The 19910-nt window shown below is 43.3% G+C and overlaps 1 protein-coding gene across 1 annotated transcript in view; it reads right to left on the reverse strand.

Moving 5' to 3' along the window:
• The window catches only part of LOC311008449 (glutamate receptor ionotropic, NMDA 2C-like), a 63853-nt gene that overhangs the window by 11660 nt on the left and 32283 nt on the right, over positions 1–19910 (reverse strand). The window contains 6 exon segments of the mRNA XM_084002142.1: positions 1882–2050; positions 7464–7675; positions 17494–17608; positions 18437–18784; positions 18786–18859; positions 18861–18923. Of these exon segments, the coding sequence (XP_083858268.1) occupies positions 1882–2050; positions 7464–7675; positions 17494–17608; positions 18437–18784; positions 18786–18859; positions 18861–18923 (981 nt within the window).

The raw sequence follows: 19910 nt of genomic DNA on the forward strand, positions 1-19910 counted from the left end.
ATGCGTTTGATGCGGCTTGGTGTGTGGGAGAAAAAGTGTGCATTCACTCTACATGTGCATGTGTGGCCTCACCCTACTGACCTAGATAAAAACCCATTAAAGATATGCTCTCAGCCGTGCAACGCTAGTGTCACTGAATGAGTGCAGGGGGGGCATCATATTGCTGATACAATACTTTGACTTTTAAAGTGGCGGTCTGTAAGATTTGAGATGCGTTGCTTCTAGCGGCCTCTGTGGCGGTAGATGGAACTGCAGGCGAGCCTCTGGGACTCAGGGTGCAGTCGAATAGTCTTTTTTGCTTAGGAAGGTTCCTAACTGAAGAAGTAACCCGGAAGTAAACAAGTGGCCGCCATGATAAGAGCCGTTCGAATTCTCTAAATGCAAAGGAAAGGAGCTCCAATGCTTCCTTTCAGAGCTCCTTTAGCATAGGATGCAACGGCCCCACCTATACGAAAGGAAAGGAGATTACGCGAAAAAACGAAAACGATTAAAACGAAACTAAAACCACAAATGAAATGTAAATATAGCAAACGGTCAAACAGGAAGGAGGAGCTGCTGGGCTGAAGCTGGTCAGTGAACGAGCTGTTTATAAAAAACCAACAACATGGGGAGAAGTGGACGATGCACTTTTTGTAGTCCATTATTGTAGTTTATCCAGCGCAGACGCACGTCAATCGCCGGTGCCGATCATCAGCTGTCAATCATCAGTGGCCGCGTTATAATGACGTAGTGAAAGTCTGGTCGGATTCTCTGAGGTTGTGACGTTTTCTCCAAAGGTCAAGGAATAGGAATTAGGAATAGGAGTTAGGACCTTATTTTTTGACTATTCGACTGCACCCTCATCTCCCTCACCCAACAGTGTGGACTGTCTGTCATCTGCGTGATGCCTTCAAATGCTCCACACTGAAAGGAGGTCCGTGCTTTTCCCTCGTTGGCGTCACTTTGCTTCGTGATGACTTTCCTTCTTCACTTCCATTAGTTTCTTGTTTCTTTTTCTTCGACTGGAAGTTGAATGGTCTTCTTTCTCTGGCTGTTCATCCTCCATTGTGACTCAGCAGTAATGAAATGTACCTGACTGTGTTGGTCAAACACTTTAGACTAGAGGGAGCCTGACTCAGCAGTTGGAAAATACTGATTTCTGATTACAAGTAAACGCAGCATACTTGTGTGAGTAGCTCCACCTGCAGACCAACCACTGCTGACTGATGGAAAAAGATAAAACTCATTTAGAGTTTAGTGGGAATGTGGCCACAGACACGGAGATCCTATTTCTGGGCAAAGCAGCAAGTACAAGCACTTTCATTAGTAGGTCACTTGATCAATCACCATTGTTTTAACGCACTCTTTGATACATAGGAACCTAAAAGACAATTACATAGATGAAAATGTTACGGACTCCCACTTTAAGAAACCCAGAAAGAATTATTTCAGAGTTTCCAAATTCTACGTTTGACACCTTATCCTGCTCCCTCCTCTCTCAAAGGTAACATAGATTTGAAAGCTCTCTTCATCAGCACCCCCTAAGAGCTTTTGTTGTCTTTTTGTTGCGACTTGAAGTTTGAATTCATTTTCAGTTTCATTTTTTTTTTTTTTTTAAGTTATTCTTGGACTTAACCAGATTATTTGGGTAAATATAAACTGATCAGATGAATAAAGAATATATACTGTGACCTTATACAGTGTTTTTACTGCTGTTTTGGGTAAAAGCTAGCATGTAATACACTTAAAATGAATATACTTATTACTAATGTAATTGGGGCATGTCACAGTCCAAAAGTACATTTATCTTAGTTAGTTAGTTAGCTTTGCTCTAGTAATTAACTCAACCCAGCTACACCAGCTGCTGTATTCAGGGATCTATCCTTCTTTTAATAACCTCACCTCCCCAATCATGCCGTTCCAAGTCCCACGGACTAGCTTGCCATGTTTCCCGTTGGTGACCAGGTAGAGGTCATAGGAGAACTTGATGGTGCGGGACAGTTTCTTCAGGATGTCAATGCAGAAGCCCTTGCAGCACAGTTTAGTGTAGGACTCCGAATGGCCGACAACACTGGAATTGGGATGAGAAAAAAGTCACGCAGTCAGTACAGTTTTTGTTTTTAACATCCTGTGATCAAAAAACAATTCTCTGCCAGCCGGGCTTCTTACACCGATGCTGTTGTTTTTGCTTTGTTTCAGATTGTGGGTGCTAAATGGTCGTCGGCTCTCATGCTGACAGTGACCATTGTCCATGCAGCAAAGTGAAGGGCAGGCGATGGCTGGTTCATTGGTCAAAATCGATGTCTGTTAACAAGTTGTCAATGGAGACGGAGGAGATGGCAAGAAATGTCAAACACACACACACGCTCACACACACACACACACACACACACACACACGCTCACACACATAGAAGCAGTGTGGCAAGGCAATGGATGGTTGAGTGACTGATGGTTTCTAATCAAAGGTCATTATGGTGTGTAGCATGTGAGAGACGTCCACTTTCATGTCTTTGGCCTTGCTACTTAATGGGGTGTAGAAGAAGAGAACAAAATTTCGGGAAAAAAATAGCAGAATAAAAAACAAGGAAGAGACAGTAAAACAATTTCAGTGAAAAGCAGATGATTGAAACGAAGTGGAGGCTGCACATGGTCTGAACCACTGTGTGTGTGTGTGCGTGTGCGTGTGCGTAATTGAGATAACCTCAGCATGTCAATGAGTCGGCACAAAAGCAACGTGAGTGAATCACTGAGGCTTTGAATGACAAATAGTCAAATAATTAACATTGGAGTTGATTATTTTCAACAGTGTTAAGAGGTAATTTAGACGCATTTTAAGTGTTTTTCCATAGGCTCACTTTCTTTCACAGGCATCAAAAGCTCAGAGAAACGCTACATTCATTAATTGCTGCAGGAGCTGGCCACCTGTCGCCATTACGAGCACTCCGCGAGCAATGCACGCACGCGCTTAAATTGGGGCGTCTTTCTCAGTTACACACACACACACACACACACACACACATGCATACAACTAGCACAGTATCCTTGGAGGATTAGCAGCAGTTGTGTTGTCTGTTGTGTTGTTGGTGAAATGCCCAGTGCAGCATTGAGGGAAGCACCATGAGGGAGTTGGACTGGAGAGAGAGGAGGGATTCTCAGGTGAACGGCAGACAGGAAACACGCGCTGTGGGGCAGTAGCTTCAGTTTGGAGGGGAAAAGGAGGGCAAGAGCAAAGGAGGACAGATGGAGGAGGAGGAGGAGGCAGAGGAATATGAGGAGGAGGGGGGGGCAAAGGAACAGCAGGAGGAGGAGGCAGAGGAACAGCAGGAGGAAGAGGAGGTAGAGGAACAGCAGGAGGAGGAGGCAGAGAAACAGCAGGAGGAGGAGAAGGAGAAGGTAAAGGAACAGCAGGATGATGAGGCTGAGGAACAGCAGGAGGAGGAGGTAGAGGAACAGCAGGAGGAGGAGGCAGATAAACAGCAGGAGGAGAAAGAGGAGGTAGAGGAAGAGCAGGATGATGTGGCTGAGGAACAGCAGGAGGAGGAGGCAGAGAAACAGCAGGAGGAGAAAGAGGAGGTAGAGGAACAGCAGAATGAGGAGGCTGAGGGACAGCAGGAGGAGGGGGGCTTTAGCTCAGGAGGTAGAGCGGGTTGGCTGGCAACCGCAAGATTGCCGGTTCGATCCCCGAACCGGCAATCTTGAGAAACAATCCCCTGAGAAACAATCCCCGAGAAACAGCAGGAGAAGGAGGCAGAGAAACAAGAGGAGGAGGAGGAGGCAGAGAAACAGCAGGAGGAGAAGGCAGAGAAAGAGCAGGAGGAGGGATAATTGAAATAACCACCAGTGTGATTGTGTCAGACTGATGTGGAAAAGTTCATATGCTACAGAATGAGGACACTTTCATGTTGAATTCCTGCAAGCCAACTATTGAAAAACAAGAAATGTAACGCTACAGAATTATGATTTACCTTAATTAGACCAAACCATTAAAAAGAGCCCCAGATCCAAAAACTAGGTCACACAAACAGCCCAGTATATTCAGCAGTACACTGTTAACTCCCAGTGCTAAGTGCTGGTAAAGGAAGTTGAAGGGTGTAGCTCATGTCATGACTAACAGTTCATGTCTGTTTTTTTTAGCCCCTAACCAGGTATTTTATTTTCCTAACCCTAACCCAAGTTTACCAGATATTTTCTTAACAACATCCATAGTGTCCTTGTAAAGTAAATATTTAGCATCTGGTTGCGTTGCGTTATGTAACATTACAACATACTAGGATTTTTAAAAGTAGGGTTTTACATGAAATTCCTGCTGTTAATCAGGGAAGGTAGGTTCAGCTTTTCTGGCAGAGTAAACCATCATCTGTCTAAAGAAAGGATTTTTTAATGAGCAAGACAAAAAAGTTCTAATCACCCTAAACATCTGCTCTGCAGGGAAGCTGCTCGGACCACGCGGCAAGATTAACCGGTGTTATACAGCGCGGGTTCTCTATTCCTCTCAACCGCTCCCTTCCCTTCTGCCCCCAGTTGGTTGGTCGTTGTCCAAATGGGACACGCCAACCCGAGAGGAATGGGTGAAAGAGAAACAGACAGAGGGTGGGATGGGATAACATTGTCCCATGCTATGACAGATGTCTCTATGTTGGACGGATAAATCTTCTTTACTGGCAATCAATGTGCCATCGCGCCCAACAACAGCCGCTCCATATCTATCTCTATAATTAATGTACCAGCCGTGGTCAGCTCTGCAATCTGCATAACCCGATACATACCAAAACACACACGCAGATACATGCGGAGTCACCGAAGTGAACACGTACACAAATCTAAACTATTTAATGATGCTGTGGGACAAAGTGAGACGAGGCGTTGGTAAGCAAATGTTTCATTTAGGTGTTTTCATAAAAACCATATTTTTAAGTTTTTTCGTAAAAAGAAAAATACACAGTTAGCCTACTATTTAGCATTTTAAACAAACCATTTAATGAGCAAAAGAACCAGAGCAAACAAATCAAATAAATCAAGGCCAGAGTTTCAACATTATTAAACTTCAGATAACAGTCTTTGGTGCAGGTTGGCTTGGTATGCTGTTGACCCTGCTCTGACGGATATTTTCATTTTACGAATTCTGCCCTCAGCTTTGCAGTCTCCAATATCATTGAAATGCAGCCAGAGGCTGCTTCTTTTCCGGTTTACGCACATTTCTTCACTTTTTCCCGACATGCTTGCATTTAAATCCGGCTCCCCGTCTCTCTCGCTCTGTGTACCTGGCCTGAACCACTACACTCTGACTTTGGAAAAACCACCAGGTGAAAGCTAGTGCACGAAAGTGAAACGGAAGTGAGGTAAGCTAGCAAACAACTAAAGTCAATATGGCTTCTCATTTTTCATCTTCATCTCATCTGATCTGATTGGTGTGAAATTGGTAGCCAAACGCTTATTTGTTTAGTGGTTCGGATTTCTCCTTTTGAAAACAAATACAGACTACGGCCACCTGCTGGATATGGAGAGTTATTTCCTGGCATGCATGCGCAGCAACAGTGGTGTCAATAAACTGTCTACATTTTAAATTACAACACGTTTCACCTTATTTTGACATCAATCAATGCGTTATGTATTTCTCCTACTCTTGTCCTTCCTGTAACACGTTTTCTAGTTCTTTTGGGGCTTTATAAAAATCAACCATCAATACCTCTTCAGGTAAAAGATCCCTTCATCTGTTTTTCATTATTTTCAATGAAAACATGTCATAATTTAAAGGAACTTAAGATACATGGGTGGAGGTTGAATGTGCAGCTGCTTTATTTTTTTGTGAGAATGTGATGCAGCTGCCAAACGTCTAAATATTGAATTTTCCACTATGAACATACTATAGCAAATGGAGCTGTCTGTACAATTCACATGGTTCTTCTCCTGGTAGGTGATGGTTGGGGCGAGCCCTTAAATAAATCACGAAATCGATGCAGTGAGGTGGATGAGGCACTAAAATGTGCAGAACTGGTCAGAAGTCATGAGCCAAAATCACATACTTTAAGCAACCTATCAGTCTGAAACAAGAAGACAATGTGCATCTGATGCCAAAGTCACAACTGGAAACTTGAAATTCACAGAAAAAAAGTCAGTGAGTGGACCTGGAGTTGTTTGTTTTGGTTTGTTTTGTCAACACTTTACTGCAGCACATAAAGGGACAAGACGAGCTTGGCTCGAGTGTCGTACACCAATCATTTCAGCAGGATTTCAGAAAGACATTGACACATTTTTTAAAAAGAAAAAAAAATCACATTTCCCCAGTAGAGGTCATAAAATATATTGTGTGTTTTTGCTCGAGTGCTCCTTTTGTCAGTGTGGAAACGAGAAAGCTCACATGGTTGACTGTGTAATTTACGTTATGACGTAGGCTACGTGCACTTCTGTGTTTGAACGTAATTAAGACGTTGCGTATTCCTGACCAACACCAGTTGTAGCTAGTCGCAGGTAATAGCTGTTTAATGGGTGTTTTCTGCCACGCTGCTCTCCGGGTTGGCCACCAAAGGTGTGTTTTTCAAGTGCTTGGACACTCAGCGCACACACGCGATTACGACACATTTAATGAAGTGTGGAGGTTTGCCGTGTCTCTTCAGAATTAAAGTGGGGCAGAGGAGCAGAGAGGGAGGGTGCAGATGTCTGTGTGTAGGATTGGGTTTCATTTGAAATGTTTAAACACACACCCGTGTCAAAATTACACTTTACTTAGAGAAATATAAACCCTTCTTTGGTAAAATGTGCCCAAACACAACAGGTTAGCATAGGACCAAACTGGACTGGATCTTGTTGTTTTGTCAGCTGCTGTTTCCAGAGTCGAGAACAAACAGTCTCACTCAACATTTCAGTCAAAACGGATGATCCCACCACTACAGGTCCATGGCAACAGAGCAAACTGAATCTGCTGATAAGGACATTGGGATACAGTTGAGGGAATGAATGAAGGCCCCTGAGAGAAAACATGTTTGGGTTTTCTGAGATTGCGCTGTGACTCGTCCATCGACGGAAATCTCACAGTGCAAATGTTGCAATCCATTCCAATACAAACCATTCAACCAGAACACAGCACACGATTCACTGGTATGCTAGCTACTGCTGCAAGCGCCTCAAACTCACAAAAGCAGGATATCAAGTTTCCCTCTGCTCCCTGAACTAAGACCGGCCTGACAACATCCTCGTCTTTGATTGAAAAAGTCTAAATAATTTAACATGAAACCCACATGTTTTGGGGAAAATGAAAATTGATGTTCTACATTCGGACACAGATGCAACCAATGCCAATAAGTAAACAAGACTACATACCTGACCAACATTCAATATCAGCTTTGGGTACAACCAGTTCTGGTGTTCAACATCCAGCACTATCTGTATCTGAAAGCTTCCGTTCATGTGTCAATCACGTACGTTTGCTGACTACATATCTGAAGATGTAACAAGCTGCACGTGTGTTTGTGTTGCCGTGCGTACCTCTCGGAGTAATTGGACTGGCGCCTGCAGGGCACCGTGTTGCGGACACACGTGCCGGTGCCTGGGTCGACGTTCTCCACCATGACGAAGGGATGCTCCTCCAGCGTGGCAACGGTCAGGTGACGGTCATCGGACACCTGCTCCAGGAAGCTGCCGTATCGAGGCCAGACCGGGTAGCGGACCTGAAGGATCCCTCGAGCATACGTACCCACCTGGAGAATAGAGTCAATAACCTCAGCCTTATCCTGCGTTTGAATCTTCAGCTTCGACCTTCCCTTTTCCCCTCACCTGTCTTAACTTTTCTTACTTCACAGGATGAATGTTTTTTTTTTTTTTTTTTAAAGGGAAATTTGCATGTGCTGACCTGGAGGAAGAGGATTCGAAGATGAAAGAAGAGTCGCGTTCATTAATGCATGAATGAGGAGACTTTAAAGTTGGGAAGAAAGGGAAAAAAGCCAGAATATAAAACAAAGAGTAAACTGGCTTCAGCGCATTAATAATACATCCCTGCATGTGTTGCCTTCAATCTGTGTTCATTTTGTTGACTGATTATTCAGTTATTAATTTTTTTCCAACTGAATAAACAAATTGAAATGTCACCGTTCATAATTGGGAACTGTTCAAGTGACTAGCGACATTTATTATCTAATATTATTTAAAAAGGGGAAAAATAATTGTTTTCTGTCCTTTGCACATACTTGTCATTATCTGGAGTTTCTAACTACACGGAAAGTATGAAATAGGAAAACAAAGTCAGTGTTTTTGCGGGCTACTTATGTCAGAAAAGATTTGACTCTCCTTAAGGCTCATTTAAATGTATACGTATTTCCACGGCTAAAGAACCATACTTTGCAAGAGTTCACAATATTTTTCTTCGTAGACCTATCAGAGCATGACAGCCCGTTCCAGAAAGCAGGTTTTCCTGAAACTCTGAGTTTGTTAACCCTGAGAAGAGGGATACTCTTTTCCGTTCCAGAAAGAGAGGTAACTCAACCTTTAGGTCAGTAACCATAGTAACTGACTCTGTGAACCTAACCTGTTCGCTGCTCGCTGACGTTCTCCTACATGCCTCTCCCTTTTTCCAGAATCTAAACCAACTCTGAAAAAATTGCCGTCCTTTACTCGTCAACCTAATCGATATGGAAAGAAAAGTGATTCTAGCAGCTTTACGTCGGGAGAGGATTTTGATTACTTAGAAGGAAATTACCGTTTTTCCTACCAATCACATATCTAAAAAATATTCTCTGACATTTTCAACATTTCATATCGGGGACATAATCCAGATTCTTTGCAGAGCTCTTTTGATTTTTTGCGAACGGGAGTTTTTTGAAAAAGGACATTTCTTTGTTGAAATAGATGCTTATTGTCACACCGGTTTGTCAAGTGGAGTTATTTTGTCCTGTCTCCATGTCTGTCTTGTCATTTCCTGTTTTATTTTGGAAAGTAACTCTCCTCTCACTTCAGGTCCCTTGCCCTTCCTCATGTGCCCCAGTCTGACGTCACCCCTGATTCCTGATTGTCTCCACCTGTCACCCATTACCCTCATGTGTTAAATAGTCTGCGTCTCCCTTTGTCCTGTGCGCGTGTGTCTTGTCGTGTGTCGAGGCGCCAGCTATCAAGTCAAAGTTAGAGCAATCCATTAGTCTGCCTCATTAGAGAGTTTTTTTGTTGGCCTTTGCCTTTGTATTATTTCATAGCCTGTTTAAAGGAGAAATCCGGTCATTTTTGACCCCATTTTCATTGTCCCCAGGGTCATCCCGACTTATTCGAAGCAAAAAACCAGACAAAAATTGACGTTGCCTAGCCCAAGATCTGTACCTGCCTGGCAGCCTTCCAGACTCGCTCCAATGCTAACCCATTGGGGCAACTTTTATCTGCCTTCCTGGGCCTCAGAAACCAATTCCAAGACCTATCCAACACAGGTTGGGTCCATACGAGACACAGCGGCGCTCGTTTAGCTCAAATAGTGTGGCAAAACGACATAAATGTGTGTTTTTGCATGGAGTTACTCACCTCAAATCAATCCGTAGACATTAGCAGTAGATAGCCGAGCGCCTGTCGTCCCTCCCATTGCGTCTCCCTTTGTCCTGTGCGCGTGTGTCTTGTCGTGTGTCGAGTCGCCAGCTATCAAGTCAAGTCAAAGTTAGAGCAATCCACTCATTAGAGAGTTTTTTGTTGGCCTTTGCCTTTGTATTATTTCATAGCCTGTTTAAGTTAGACGTCCTCGTACCTAGTTGTAGATTTTCCCTCTCCGGAGGCGTTTTATGTTAGACCTGTTTTTCCCTGTATAGATAGTAGGCTTTTTGTTATTAGACCTAGTTGTAGTTATTCCCTCCCCGGAGGCGTTTTCAGTTTAGAACTTTGTTTCGTTTTTTCCCCCCTTAGCTCATAGGGTTGTTTTATTGTAAGTTTTCATAGCCATCCCTCCTTTGAGTCGTCTTCTGTTTTGTATTCCTTTGTGGCCTGAATAAAGTCCTGTGCTTTTTTTAAATCTCTGCATCCGAGTCCTATCCTTGTGTCCTGGGCGTGACAGCTTATATTTACTGTTTAATATGTGAAACATGATTAAAACCATATGCCTTAGTCGATGTATTTGTGCAGTATTCTTATGCTTAATTTTCAGCTGAAGCCACTTTCTATTTGTGCCTGGGGGGATTACACCTATATGAAAATGATTATTTGATCATTGCGCTACTCTGTGAACTACGGGAGTTTAACCCCTGCCGCCTGCATTGTAGGCAGCGTTACTAACCGTTAGACCACAGAGTCGCTCTATATGGCTGAAAATAAAGACTTATCACCTTTAGATCAATCGACCATTTCATTTAGTTATACACATTAAGTCAGGCCGTAAATGTCTGCCACGCCAACTATCTCTACTTTTATGCAATTACATTGCTCTGCTTTCTGAGGATGAGCTTGTTTTCCACATAAACACTCAGTAATATCTAATAACTATCTCCCAGTTGCCATGGTGAATCAGAGTATCGGAGCTCCATTGATGACGGCTTTGTAGAGTCGGCAGGCACGCGCGTAACTCAGAGTTGACATACTCAGAGTTGATTGAACTAATTCAGAACAGCCGTTCTGGAACCGAAAACTCAGAGTTGCCCATCTCAGAGTTGGTTGACTCAGAGTTCAGGGTTAGGTTCAGAATTGGTTGAGCCTGCTTTCTGGAAAAGGGCCTGACATGTTCTAGCAGAACCCCAAAATACAAGTATGAACGTGAAAATGTGCACATGGTCCCTTTGATGAATAAAAGATAATGTCACAAAGTGTCAGAGAGAGCCACTTGGACCAGAATTGCCATATAACGTTACATCATGCAAGGAATGATCCGATCGATGTTGGCACTAAGCTCGGCGAGGGCCTCTCCACAAGAGCCAGGACTGTTTGTCATATCAACCCGACCTAATGAGCCGTACTGAGCGCAGCCAGTGCTGACTCACTGCATGTGAAACTCTCTCCTCACAGCTTTAATGAGACCTGTTCTTCATACCGACCCGCGGTTTTGTTCTCCTGCTCGCTCAAACTATCATCGTTACTTCATCGTGCACGAATGAAGGTACAGTATGGCGGATGCGAGGCATGTGATTTGTTTCTCTGCGCCATCTGTGAACGACAGAATCGCATGGACAGCAGTTGTGAAGAGCGGTTGTTTCAATCTGTCTTTTTATGTTTATATTTTTAACTTCTTCCCAGGACTATAACACAAAATCATATATTTATCTTCCTGGAAAATTGATTGATGGATGTCATGCAAAGGTTTGTAATCTTTGTAATATTTGTAGACTAAGGCTTGATTTATTTGAATTTGTGTTTTTGAATGAATATTGCTCTGAACAGATGCTGTCATTTGTTCTGTGGTGATTGCTGTCCCTTTTCCCAATGAATTTAGCTGAATGTCACATTTCCCCGGTATTAAGTATTTAGATCACCTGTTGGAAGTAGGATGTGGGGCTCCTAATTAAGAATTGAGAACAGCTTGGTGTTTTCTCCCCTCTTGGCCAATCAGGGTGTCCCGCCCTTCCTTTGGGGCTTAAACGAGGTGAGGAAATACACACTTGGGCGTTCCTTCCTTGATGTAATGCACACCTCATTTCAGCAGAAACGTTGCTCTTTAGGTTCTTTAGAAACTTCTTTGCTGTCTCCTCTGATTGAGGTTGAAGTTCCTTGTTTTTTACCTGTGACAATGTAAATGTTACATGCGTAAATTTACATTTATATGGGAAAAAAACAATCACAATCATCAATAGTTACCGTGAAAATAGCCAATACCATGTGAAAATGTGAAAACATAAGAATCAAATTCCACCAGATTTTTACCCTAAAAATGGAAATTAAAATCAATGTGGAGGGAAAATATCAATTACTTGAGAATTTAAGAAATTCATATGAAAAATTGTTATGTCAAAATGTTTTATTTCAATATAAAACCAATAACCTGTGAAAATGTCCAGCTCCCAGGACATAATTTTCTCAACTAAAACTAAAATGTCAGGACCCCTTGGCTGTCATTTGCTGGATAGCGTCAAATTGTGAGGCTCCACTACAGCGACAGTAAACACGTGGTTAGCAAAAGTCTTACTTCAGTTTAGGAATGAATATCATGTAAATTGTGGATCTGGATGTGATTTCATGCATGACCTCCACTCTTTTCAGTTGAAAAATCCAGACATTGGAAAGACCACATTTTAGTCTTTGCTTGCTGTCTTGGAGTCCTCCATAACTGTTGGCTGGAATATGAATGTAGTTGTTGAGGAGGTGCTAGATGGGGAGGATTATAATAGAAGAAGGATGTGTATGCTCCAATATAGCCACAATATTTGATTGATGCCCATCCTCTGTTGGCTTTAGAGGGCTTAGCAATCAATTCCCACCTTCTTCTTCTTACCAGAAGTTTCTGTAGCTTCTTTCACCCAGGAACAGTCAGATTCTGATTTAACCATTTTTGTGAACAATGCAGTAGATTGGCGATGTGACCCACTGATGAGGCTCTAAAGTTCCGATGTAAACTTCAGTGCTTGATTCAAATGGGATTTGTTTTTCATTTTACTTTAATTTATTGTTCTGCCTCCGAAGGAGATAGCTGTTGCTCAGCAGGCATAGAGAGAGCGTGTAGAAACTAGCACGTTCTGTCTGTAAATATAAGGTTTAAGTCAACCAAACCAGAGTTGGTGATTGTCTGAACATTGAGGCAACGCTAACAATGAATATTTTATTTTATTTGAAGTTTGAAAGTTTGCCACTTTTGTGGGTCAATGGCTGTTTCTCCTGTACTGAGGTGTATATGGTGTAAAAGTCACAGGAATTCACAATTCAGAATGAGGTCGCTTTGCAAAAATTTAGACTTCTACTTGATTTTGGACCATACAGGAAAATGGCCAAAATAAGAATTGAAAAGATCATATTCCATGGGAATTGTGCTGTGCATGCCATTATTTAAAAAGAAAGAAAACACACACATGCACAAAATTGGATTTGGGGCACTTTTGCTTGTACTTTCTACGTAGCTTACAATTGTGTACTACTCAAAAGAAATAACCTGTGCTGAGGGAAGCTGCCATGCATATTTTTAGGATCAAAATGAATGTGTTTTGGGGAAATAATGTTGGAGGTAAATCATTGTTTTGAAGGATATGTGTAAAACACATACACAGTGCTTATTATTTGGGTGGAGAGTCCCTCATTCTTTGGTACTTGCTGTCATTCCCCTTTTTCAAATGAATTGAAGCTAAATGTCAGAATTCCCACATTGGAGGGTTATTCGGATCACCTTGCTGGGTTTAGAGTCTGGGGACTGGCTCCTAATTAAGAATTGAGAGAAGCTTGGTCCCCTCTTTGGTCAATCAGGGTGTGACAAATCCTTTCTTTGGGTCAAATCAGACCTCTGCAGCTAATCCAGGATGAAACCGACCCTCTTCCCAGGCTTCCTGTTGCTGCTAGCATCTAGTTAAAACCTCTGTTGCTGGCCTACAGGGCGGCGGGGGGAACCATTACTCTTCTCAGTGGAGGAATGAGCTCCCCACTGAAGTCAAGCCAGCAGGGTCACTGCCTAAAAACCCACCCATCCAGATTATGTCTCAGGGCCCGTCCACACGGAAAGGTTTTCTGTGTGTAAATTAGAGGTAAGATCGGGCCTAAAAAATCCAGCCCGACCCGACCCAGGCCCGCGGGATTAAAGCCCGACCCGGCCCGAACCCGAGCAATTAACTTGATTTGCAGGCCCGAGCCCGAACCAAACCCGAAATTTCATATTTTATTTGTGAGGACTCAGAGTACGTCCTTAAGAATCTAGCGCGGCACTTTAAGAGAGAGAGAGAGAGAGAGAGAGAGAGAGAGAGAGAGAGCGCAGAGAGAGAGACGGGGAGAGGGAGAGAGAGAGAGCGCAGAGAGAGAGACGGGGAGAGGGAGAGAGAGAGAGCGCACAGAGAGAGAGAGCGCACAGAGAGACAAAGAAGAGCAACCACACATCGTTTATACATTTCTATAAACATATATTAAAAAAAAATAAATAAATAAATAAAAAAATAAAAAATAAAAAAAGTCAGCGAGAGAGAAGCCCGGCCCGACCCGACCCGAACGTAATGATTGACATTTTATACCCGACCCGACCCGAAATACGGGTCGGGTCGGGCTCGGGCTCGGGCTCGGGCTTAAGATCTTACCTCTAGTGTAAATGCAGAAGTCTTGTGCATTTGGGCTGACCGTCCACACGGATCTGGCATTTTCGGTGCCTGAAAACGCACTTTTTGAAACCAGGTCCCAGGGTGAAAAAGAAAAAAACGGCGCCCCTCTGTTTTGTGTTCATGTAGATGGACACGAAAACACATACTATGATGTCATCGCCCCGCCCCTCCACCCTCGAGCCTGACTTCTTCCCCCGCGACGTCTCATGACAACAACAACAATGGCGGCCTACATGCTTGTGATCGTGCTGCAGCAGATATTCTGCTCCTCTGTACGACGGCGTATCAGGGCCACTGTATGAAAAAAACAGAGCTGAGAGAGGGGGGCAATATTCAGAGGTAAAAAGTTTTATGATGCTAACAAACAACCGGCATTTATGCTAGCTAACTTCCCATGAATGTACGCATTTATTTTTCTAATTAATGTAACAACACCTAATTAAGGTCCTTAGGGTGACGGCTGTTGATGGTTATTGTTGGTATTATTTATATGGGGCCAAATTGTCACCTTATGTGTTTATTGATCGGGTGGTCAGGTGGATAGTAGCCGTAGCTTTCACTTTTTGCCATAGCAACGGCAAACATCCGGTCAAGCAACGTGTTTACCTCCCCATGCTCCGTCGCTTCTTTTGCATTTTTGGTATATTTCTGTAGCAGAAACAGGGCCACATATAGGTGTTGAGACCTCACCAAAAGGAGGACAAAGAGTGGCCTGCATGGAGGCCAGAAGCCTTCACATGCGGTCAGAACAAAGGAACAAAGTAGACAAAGAACTACACCCCAAAACCTCCATCTTGCTTCACTGCTTCTTACTAAGGTGTGAAGTCTGACGTCACACCAACTCTGGTGCCCTATTGGCTGACAGCCCCAGGAACCCAGGGGGTCCCTGGGATACGGCCGTGGGGTATAAAGTTCAGCATCCACCTTTAAAATCTCTCTCTCCACCCTCTCTCTTCAGGGAGATCGCCGCCTCCTGTTTGCCTGCAGAAGGAAGAACACAAACTGTTTCTTCATCCAAGCTACCAGCGAGAAGGATAACTTCTACGCGCCGCTCTTGTCTGAAGTCAGCTGACCAAATCGCCACACCTTATTCAACCTTATTGTTTGCCTGCAGAAGGAAGGGGGGGTTTAGTTCAGGAGGTAGAGCGGGTTGGCTGGTACCGCAAGATCGCCGGTTCGATCCCCGGCTCCTCCTAGCTGAGTGCCTGGTGTCCCTGAGCAAGACACCTCACCCTAATTGCGAGCTGGCTGTCGCCCTGCGTGGTTGACTCCGGCGTCAGTGTGTGAATGTGTGTATGAATGGGTGAATGTAAGTCATTGCTGCATAGCGCAGTGGAAAAAAGCGCTATATAAATGAGGCCATTTTACCATTTAAGAAACACAAACTAATTTCTTAAGCCAAGTTGATCAGCGAGAAGGATAACTTCTACGCCCCGCTCTTGTCTGGATTCAACCAACTCGTCGCGTCCTCCGCTGCCGCACGAGGACCCGCTGCTGTGTGATGCAAACCACAGCCCCGTCACTGCCGGCGCGCCAAGAAGCGCCGCCACCCGCACAGGACAGACTCAAGCACATCGACCAAAGTAAGAGGCTGTTGTCTGGGCAGAGGCATAGGTTCGATACTGTAGGACATGCTTGTAATTCTTGTTAATGTGTTTTAAGTTTTGACCACAGACCGCCGAGTCTGTTGCTTTCTATATTGTTGTACTCGAGTGCTGATTGTGTACCCACGCCGCTGGGTTGATTTCTGTGACAGTGTTTGGACGAACCTCGGACACATTCCCGAGCTCAGTAAGCGATCTACTATCAGTTAAAGGACCGGGGTCCCACAGAACGAACACCAGTTCATTCACAAGCTCCCATGTGATGGTAACATGCTTACTGACCTTTGTGTATTGTAAGGACCGATCTCTTTCATGTGCATTCCCTGCTCCCCTCTTTGTTCCTGCTAACACACACACACACACCGCCCCCCCACACGTAGCCTACGTTAAGCTGTTCAGCCTCTGAACGCTAGGTGAAATAGCTCCACCCAGTGGCTGCACTCGGCCATCTCTCTCTCTCTCTATTCTATTCTATTCTATTCTATTCTATTCTACTGTACGTTCAGCTGTTCCGTCTCTGAGCGCTAGGAGAAATAGCCTAGCGGTAGTTAGGTAATAAGGTTTTGTTAATTGCAGTGTTATTGATTGTGATCATTGTTACTGGTTTAATACATTTTATTATATTATAACTAATAGTCTCTTGTGCTTGTTGTGTATATGTGACTGGATAACAGCAGGTTGTGAAGGCTAGTGTTCGGATTTCACGCCCTTTTAATTGTTTGATTGTTTTTTTACTTCTATGCCAATGATCACGATGATTGGCATGTGATTATAAAACCCCTTTATATTGAGACTGAGTACAGTTTTCGGTTATCTTGTCCCTGATTCCAGGGATGGTGCCCCATACATTTATGATCATATTATAATAATATATTAAATATGATTATTAATGCCAGTAATTATATTGATATTAATAATTATCTGTTGATAACCGAATCTGCTCCTGCTAGTACCCCAACAGGCCTGGAATATGTACTACAGTGCGCTGAGTCGTTGACAGTGGATTTGTCTGGACGCAGATTTTCTTGAAACGATGCAGAGGAAAAACCGAGAAAAAAGATTGTTTTGGTACATGTGGAAGGCCCCTCAGTCTAAGCACTTGTACTGGATACATTTCCGATTTTGGATGATCTAAGGTTGTTTTCACACCTAACCCGATTGGTTCAGTTAAAACATGAACATCTTTCCTGCCCAGCAGCACCCTTCAAACAAACGCAACATCATGTTTAAATGTCAGGTTGCCACAATAGAGGACTTGAAAAAGTACACCAAAACCTGTCGAGGTGCATGAGTCATCACGTGAAGAGGTCGTGGGAGATGAGGTTGTTATGAGAGCGTGAAAAGGGTTCAAGGAATTTAGACACTTGTCCCACAAGGCACTCTTGTAGTCGATAGCATGAACAACACTGCAGCATATACAGACCAAATCCCCACTTCAGCACAATTACATGTTCATGCACACATACACACATGCACATCAGCCCGAAGGTGACATTGATGAAGTAGGTTGATCTTTCCAGGCCAGAAATAAATTAATTCAACTGTAGCTGTGAGATTACGTTCAGGTCTCTCTGTTTAGTCGCACTTTTTCAATTCACCCTCGGGCTTCTTCTTTGTGTGTGTGTGTGTGTGTGTGTGTGTGAGAGAGAGAGAGAGAGAGAGAGAGATACAGGACAACACTCTCTTTATACCCATGCAATCAAGTTTTTCCGGATCCAGTTTGTGGCGCCCAGTTACCTTGTCCCAGAGTCTCTCCCGATTCAAGGCAATGATAACCATGGAAGGATTGGAGAGGAAGCCTTGGCCGTTGAATGACAGATCTTTCCTTTCCCATGTCACGTTCAGCATGTGTCTGCAACCCACAGAAACAACGTACAAAAGTGTTGAGCTTGCAATCAAGGATGTTGATTGTACATCACTCTATAATTCTGTATATGACGGAACAATGATCAGCTCCTAATTAAACCGAAAGCTCCCCTGAAGGGCCTAATCTAACAAGCGAGACTGGAAGTAGCTCATTAGGGGATGAGTGAGGCAGCTGATTGGTGGTGTCTGTTCAAGTATACATCCTTGACAGACTGGGGATAATAATAATAATAATAATAATAATAATAATAATAATAATAATAATAATAATAATAATATACATTTTATTTGTAATGCACTTTTCATTGTTAAGAACGATCTCAAAGTGCTACAGAGTAAAAACAAAACATAAAAACAAAATAAAAACAGAATAAAGCAGGTTTAAGGACAGCACAAAAAGAGCTGGGTTATGGGGGGTGAGTGAAGCTGGTGTAGTGTGCCAATCAAAAAAGCTTCAGTTTTGGCGCTATTTAGCTGAAGGAAATTTCCTTTCATCCACACCTTTATCTCCTCAAGACAGGAGCTCAGTGATGATGATGATGATGATGATGACAGTGAGGCTGATGAGAACGGGTCCGTCCTTATATAAAGTTGTGTATCATCAGTGTAGCAATGGAATGCTATTCCATGCTGGCTGATGATATGGCCAAGGCGAAGTGTGTAGAGGGTGAACAGGGTGGGAGATAATGAATTCACATTTCACTAAACATGAAAAAGAGGCAGAACATACTTTTACTTCATGCCCTGCTGCACATGCATCACTATAATAAGAATTTTTCTCATTCAAAACTGTGATAACTGCAGCGCGACTCACCTGAACAGAGTATTGTTGTCTGAGTGTTTAGCCAATTTGTTGCAGTTGCCGTGTCCCTCGGGAATGAACCCGTGCCACTTCTTAAAGCTCTCAGCCCCTTTGGCTACGATGGCGACGCCCTCCCTCACCCTCTGTCGCAGGCTCTTCCTCCACTGGTCCGTGATCACGCCGATAACGCCAACCGGGAAGCTGACAGGCGGAGGGCTGTCGGGGTTGCCCACAGTCTGACTGGGGAGCATCCAGATGTAGCCCGGCCCCAGCAGACCCACCTCAGCCGCCTGGTGAAACAAGTATTGCGCCTCCTCGTAGGAGCAGTACGCCAACAGGACCTGAGAGTCCACCTGCAGGCAGAAAATAAGAGAGGGAAAACACAGCCTGAATGCCCAGCACTGCTGTGGTTGTCTCGAGCCCGAAGCACCAGCTGTTCCTCAGTTGCAACTTCAGTTTCGAAAGTTTTTATCAGGTGGTGCCGAGTTGCTAATTTCAGCTAGAACTCTAGATTAAAAAATTGCATCACAGCAGTTCATGCATAGTTGTTGGAAATGTGCTAACAATATCTGTTTGTTTTTTTTAATAGTGAAATAGGTATGGAATACATAACATAATACATGTCTGACTTCACACTATCAAAATGGGAAGATGTTCTATATAAAATGACTAAATAATTGATTAGCTTGGTTAATCACATATTCCCCACTCACTCTAAACAGCTTGAACACAATGTATCCATGTATGCATGTAAATATAACAGGCACACCCATATTTATTGAGTTAAGTTCACTATATCATTTTTAGCACTCTTGTGGTACTGCTTCTGATGCTATATCTGTACCAAGGACATCACTGAGTCTCTCTCATGCCTTCACTCAGTCACTACATCCAATTCTGTTATTAAAAGTTATGTTGAAGAAGATTCCAGAATTAATACATCTATTGTAGTGTAAGTTTTTATTTAATCAAAATAAAACCACACAAAACATCAGCAGGAGCCCGTTTCAGAAAGCAGGTTTAGTGAAAACCTTGAATTAGTTAACCCTGAGATGAGGGAAACAGTTTTTTCGGTTTCACAAAGCCAGTTCAGCATAAATCTGAGTAAGTTACCCGGGCAACATACTCTGTGAACCTAACCTGCTTGCTGGCAGGTTTTCTTCAACAAACAACAAGTTTCTCCTACATGTCTCCGCCTTTTTCCAGAATCTGAACCAACTCAGTTGTGCGTCCTTTCCTCGTCAACCTAATTGATATGGAAATAAAGTGATTCTAGCAGCTTTGCGTCGGGAGAGGATTTTGATTACCTTTCCTACCGATCACATATCTAAACAATATTCTCCGACATTTTCAACATAATCCAGATTCTTTGCAGAGCTCTTTAGATTTTTTGCGAACGGGAGATTTATGAAATGTTTTAAGACATTTCTGGTTTGAAATAGCGCATAACTCAGAGTTGACATACTCAGAGTTGATTGAACTAATT

This window comes from Eutrigla gurnardus, assembly GCF_963514095.1.
Source record: "Eutrigla gurnardus genome assembly, chromosome: 22".
Classification (NCBI taxonomy): domain Eukaryota; kingdom Metazoa; phylum Chordata; class Actinopteri; order Perciformes; family Triglidae; genus Eutrigla; species Eutrigla gurnardus.